At 38.6% G+C, this 6,370-nt stretch overlaps 1 protein-coding gene across 1 annotated transcript in view; it reads left to right on the plus strand.

Moving 5' to 3' along the window:
- LOC118406320 (rab11 family-interacting protein 1-like) overlaps positions 1–6,370 on the plus strand; it is a gene marked incomplete in the record, with an annotated part of 8,500 nt that extends 2,130 nt beyond the window's left edge. Inside the window, 5 exon segments of the mRNA XM_035806251.1 lie at positions 940–1,108; positions 1,501–1,680; positions 2,092–2,258; positions 2,632–2,783; positions 3,626–6,370. Of these exon segments, the coding sequence (XP_035662144.1) occupies positions 940–1,108; positions 1,501–1,680; positions 2,092–2,258; positions 2,632–2,783; positions 3,626–3,629 (672 nt within the window).

Below are 6,370 nucleotides of genomic sequence, written 5' to 3' on the forward strand. Positions count from 1 at the left end.
TCTTTCTCATTTTTGAGAAAGTTATGTAAAAATACAAGTCTTAAACATAAAGCAATGTGCAGTCAGGCTTGACACCTCTAATCTTGCTACATTTTGCTGACAGTTTAAAAGATCAGACTGATTGTGAGAGCATAACACAACAGGATGCGTTTGGTTTGTTCTCATTAAAATGTGCAAAATGCTGTCACCAGCCTTTGAGACTTGATATTGAGCAACTTACAGGCAACATTACTGCTTCTTTTATTATCCCACAACACCTGTAATATCACAACATTCGCATAAATATTGAACGTTCTTACATTATCTATCTAACCTGGTGTAAAGAAGCTGCTGACTCTTTAAATATCACTAGGGAGGTCCTCTTATAACTTAATGTCCTATTATGCCTAAATTTTTAATCTACTGCGCTAAGATTTGCTAACTCAGCATGGACAGGATCATTAAGTCTCGACAGGGCGTCAGCCAGTGTGTTTTCCTTGCCCTTCACGTGGCGGGCCTGCAAGGAAAAGTTGTTTTTCCGTGGCCGCCCTAGTTTGAATCGGGAAAGGAGTGACCGCACGCTAGCCGACCTCCAGTCCGTCTGTTCCTAATTACTGTACCGCCTGTCCCTCTGCATATGAGGGACTGTTCGCTAATACTACTGCTAGGACTAAAAAACAAATAAACATTTCTCTTTATTTATGTCGTAAATCATTTTGAAGAAAAAAGGTTAAGCTGTATACTGATGAAACAAACGTTACCAGTAACGTTTGTTACCTGCCTCTTATACATGGTCGAAAATGATTTTATTGAAATAAGATCATGACATTTATCGTTAATAGAGGCATTTTGCTGACAATCACAAAGCTATATGAAGACTTAGTCATATAGATGCTATTTCTGTATTGAAATTGAACGCAGTCAGATCATGAAGTACTCTGTCCTCTTTCTCTGGTGCAGACCAGTTCTCCAGGCAAGACAAAGCATCACCGTACCTTCAGTCTGGGTCCCCTGTCGGCACGGCTCCTGCATAGGGACAGAGCTGGGTCCAGCCCCACCCTACAGAGAGAGAGGCACATGTCCTCACCTGAGGCAATCCAAACTAAACAACTAGCAGAAGACTATCTGGGTAACACCAGTCTTTCTCTACAACACGACGTCTAGTATCTAGAGATATTTTAGATTAAAGACTAGAACATCAAAAGGGTGTATATGTTGTACAAAAATATGTTGTCTTTGGTCATTGAATAATACTTATGATGGTTGCATAAAATCAGGAACTGTATGTATGTTGTATTTTAGTGTTATTGGTGATGTAAGGTACCAGTGGTACCAAAGCCATGTTTCAATTTCGATTGTTTTAGCTCCTGGTCATTGTGTATAAGGTGATATTGAAATAGGGCAGTTTATACTTAGGCCTAAAACATCTTGAGTTCTCTTCTTTTTTTTCAGGTGAGACTGGGAACTTTTTTAAGTCATCTGTTTCAAGTCAAAGTACCTTTTGTTTTTTGCATTTTTCAGTTGGAGGGAGCTGCAAACAGCTATGCGTAAATGGAAAACACAAGTACTCAGTAGCTGATGATGATGACAACAGTAAGAGATCAGACCACAAGAAAGCCACTAACGGCGACACCCACCCACCCATGTCCCTACCTCTACACTATCCTGCAATAGGAAGAGTCAAGAGGACAAACCTAGATGGTACAGTATGCTTTCTGTCAATAACTATCCTGTACAGTATATGTAAGACTGTATAAGCCCCCTTGGTTCTGTTCATTTGGTGTCTCCATTTATTCAGCTGTTATAAATTTCTAGTAGATTCACATACATGCACTGGTACAGGTAGCATTCAGAACTACCTACATCGGGACAGGTACAGTTTGTCCATTCACTAGCTACATTGTAGGCCCCAAATGGTCACTGATAGAAGGAAGTATTGAAGCCAAAGTGAGCTCTCATCATTACTTCAGAATTGAATAGAGTTGGTATGGATAGTTAAAACCAATGCTGAAAGTTAAGACCAATTTCAACGGTAGTGACACTGTGTAGAAGAAAACAGAATATGTGTGAGATTATGAGAAATATTTTCAACTTCTTGCCCTCATGTTGCAGCCTCCAAACGACACACCATCCACTCTGCCATGTTCCCTGTCAAACAGAAGATTGAACACAAGACCAACTCTGCCCCAGGGTACTACCGCACCAGCCATAGTGACCTTGGACATGAGAAGGTCAAATGTATACCAGAGGAGTCCACCTGGGAAGACATGAGTAAAGATGTCAGTACTGGTCATATTTCACATTGGTCCTGAGGCCAGCTCCTCAGTGCTTCTGTTAACATGATCAAATAACAGATTCTTTTGTACCTAATAACTTAACAGATTAATAAGAACATGACATTGTTACATGGCTATACATTAACTTCAGAATATGTATCAATGATTAGCTGGAATGATTGTTAAATTGTATTGATTTTGCAATGGACTAAGACACAAGACACACCTTGACGTCCCTCCTAACACACTCCATCCAAGTTTCTCTCAGTCTACCACGACCCCTGTTGCCTGACACTTTCAGTTTTGAAAATATCTTAAAGTCTCTTACAGTAATCCCTGTACCTCACCTTCCCTTCTTTGTTTGTGGATGTTTTAGGAGCTACTAAGAGTTGTAAGAAGTCAGCATGATAAGCTGCAGGATAACAAGGCGTACATCCATGAACTTGAGGATTACATCGACGACCTGCTGGTGCGAGTCATGGAGACAACACCCCGCATCCTGCAGAACCCCTACAAGAAAGATGACAAGTGAGAAAAATACACAACATGCTGTTCCAACAATGTTTGTCATGACAAATTTTGTTATGAATAGGACTTCTAGATGGTCCCAAAATCTGACAAACTCAACAATAATCTTTAAAATGAAGTCCATTGTCAGATACCAGCTAAAGTACACGGTTTCCTGCAACAAACTGCACACTTTGAACCTGTGAGACAGGTTTTATCAGGCTGACGCCAAAGTCAGGGTTTGTAGTTTAAAGCAGGTTTTTACCCTGAAAAATTGACAGTGGAATACAAACAAAATTAAACTTGAAGAGTCTGGGCAATTATCACGCTTGGGGCCCTCCAAGTCTAACAATAACCGCCTCTGCAAGCTTCTTTGTTCTACGCCGCCAGTTTCATTATAAGCCCAAAATATTTGACCTTCACCATGAGGAAACGTTGACTAAAGTGTACATTTCGTATTTTGGGCAATATCTGGAGTTTAAGAATATAACAATGTCAGAGAGCTCACAGTGTCGCTGCCATTTTGAATTTAGTTTGAGGCTCATACATGTACGTCCTCACCGAAAAGAAGTATGGGAGAAAACATACCTCAAAATTAGTAGAATAAGTTTTTATCTCCTAGACATAAAATTTTTTTAGGACTTTTTGCAAAATTTTACCAACTCAGAATATATTATAAGATTTGGATATATTGGGATATATTTTAAGATTTGGATGCCAACATAAGAAATGTTCTAAACTTTAAAATCTTTGGTCAGATTGACATTTGTAACTTATTTTCAACGCATCTGCATCATTTTTCAAATTTCTAGCGTTAATCAACAAAGCGAAAGCAAATTGCGACCCAATCCACTTACTTCCAGGTAGCCGGAAGTAAGCCAGCCGTAGATTTCCACATCGACCGTTGCGGTCACAGATCTTCGGAGCTTAGTGGGGACAAACTTCAGTAATGACTCAAGCAAACCAGCAAACGCGTTCAAAAGCTCACTTTGGTTCGTCGGAGAGTTGGATAAAATGGTGGACAACTCAAGCGACGGTGGGAAGGGCGCATATTTCAAGACGTCCTCATGGCACATTAAAGTCGTATCCATACGCTGTAAATATTGCTGTGAAGTGTAATAAGGTAGATTCAATTCGTAATGTAGAAAAATGACCAAATACGGTGACTTTATTTTGTACAATATATCACTTTAAGGTATTGTTTTACACGTAGATGAAAGATTGAAGTTTTGTTAGACTGCAAAGTTCAACGACCAAGAGTGACCTCCCATTTTGTTGCCAGAGAACAGGAGGGCAAAGCATTAACATGTCAGCTCTAACATGTCATGCCGCCATGATAATAGTGGGTGGGACCTATTCACATAGCAATGGGCATTCTAGTCAGACTCCAGACTCGAATAACCAGACCACTGTGTGCAGTCCCAAACTTCACCAAAGCAGATAGACTGCCAAAATTATAATAATCATACTACAAAGTTTAACATCCTTTTTCAACAGTTGGTCATTTTCTGTTCCCATCCAAAACAGGCTGATGTGATTAGCAATTTGAAAGTGTCTCATTACAATGTCAAGTGCCAAACTGTATACAAGTGGCATACTGTACTCCAGAGGAGAGTCTTATTTTCTAAAAGACTACATCTTCATGAACACAAAATTGACTAAGTTGAACAATGAAATAAAAAATGAACCATTTATAAAACTTCATGCAGACCCATGGAGTGTGATGCATAATGGGAATAATGCCTTAAGTATTGGTTCCTATCATGTATGGGATAACTAAAAAGATCACAGTGACATTACGGCAGGTGCAGGGAGTGGGGGTGAGATTTTATCACCCAGCCACACAGGTAAGCATGTTCGAAAGGGAGAGCAAAATTCACCCCTGCCAGCAAGAAAGAGGGCTGGATGAACAAAAACTGGATCTCTCCTATGGGCTAACGTAACTTTTATGTAAAGCATTCACCAGAGCTGAGTCATCATGGCTAGGTAGATACATGTATATGACAATGTCTATATGATAACAACGTTAATGACCCGTTTTCCTCGGGACTCGGTCACTCCGTTATGAATTATGGCACCGTATACACCTCAGGGTGGGTCATTAATGCTATAATATGTTACACCTGGCTGTAATTTATCTGGAGGGCACTCAGGGGGTGTAATGGTTAAATTGCAACTACTGCCTTGTCCAAGTTCAATATCAAGTTGTTGATATAATTACATTTGGGTATTCAGAAAAATTATATTTTTGTCTAGCAGAATAGGAACACTCTCCTCTGGGGTACAGTAGTTATATATAATGCTGCTGAAAGGTTGTTAGAGCCATTTTGTAGACAGTAAAGTGAATCTACAATGAATTTAGATCTCAGGAAAATTAGTGAAATGTTGCACATAAGAGTTCCTTAATTTGCCTTTGCTGAGAAGAGCATGTTTTTATGTTACAGGAACGTAAGGTATTTAGACATGGGATTCAGTATGATTGTATTACATACCTGTTTCAGGAAATATGTGTGTATGTGTGTTTGTTTGTTAATGGATCTGATTAGGATATTTGGTACATTGTAATATTTTATGGACAAGCCTGCACATGTGATATCATGATTTTTGAGTCATGATTTTTGGAGAAGCGGCACAGGGTTGGGCCCCCTATTGTTTTGGAATCGCAGTGCTTTATTTGGCATGATTATGAGAAAATATGCATTATTTTAGCATGCAAATGTTTTTATCACTTTGCATTCTGCCAGTGATAAATTGTAGGAAAGATGTTTGGATTTTGAGTTGTTGTAATGTTATGCTACTTTCAACAGAAAATAGCATAACTTAACATGCATTGGTCATTTCTCAAATGCCACTTGAATTATGGCCTCTGGGTGTGCTGACTGTCCACAGTTCAATTCAGCTTTAGGGCATAAAACTTTCTATATTAAATCTAAGCAACCGAATTGAAAACAGACTTCCTGAGTGGATTTCACACTGTGTTTAGGGCTTTGAACAGCTGATGTAAGAACGTGTAGTACTTTACTCAGTTTATTAATTAATATACTTGTGACAAATGTGTGATTGTACCATGTTTATCTGTATAATTACAATATGATGATGAAAATATTAGTACATGTACCTGATCATTTATTGTTTGTTGGATCACTTTGGTTGAAATCTTTTTAAAAAATGAAGTTAGAAAGATAAGGGAAATAATACCTGTCAACACTGAATTATTCAGGACATAACCAGAAATGCAATATTTTTTGGCTGAGCCTGATGATTTCCTAGAAAAGTCTACTTTTGCTGCTCTGTGTTAACAAAGAGCCGACCTGTTTCATGAAATAAGGAATATTTATTATTATAGAGTTGCTTTGAAGCTACTGGTCTGACCCTTCAGTGTAAATACAATGTACCACCAGTGCAACTCATGCTGGAGCTGTGTTACCAAAGTTTGGAGTAGATGTACTTGAAGACTTTTGTTGCAGATTTTAGGTGGAAAATATTTCATGTTCTATCATGTGCCCTGTTCTGTGAGATTTAGTTTGTACAATGTTTATTGTTGCATGTAGATCTATTCTTGTTTGTCTGCTTACTGTGTTTTATTTTTTAAAAATATGAAAAGCTTT

The sequence above is a fragment of the Branchiostoma floridae genome, chromosome 19 (assembly GCF_000003815.2).
Source record: "Branchiostoma floridae strain S238N-H82 chromosome 19, Bfl_VNyyK, whole genome shotgun sequence".
Taxonomy (NCBI): domain Eukaryota; kingdom Metazoa; phylum Chordata; class Leptocardii; order Amphioxiformes; family Branchiostomatidae; genus Branchiostoma; species Branchiostoma floridae.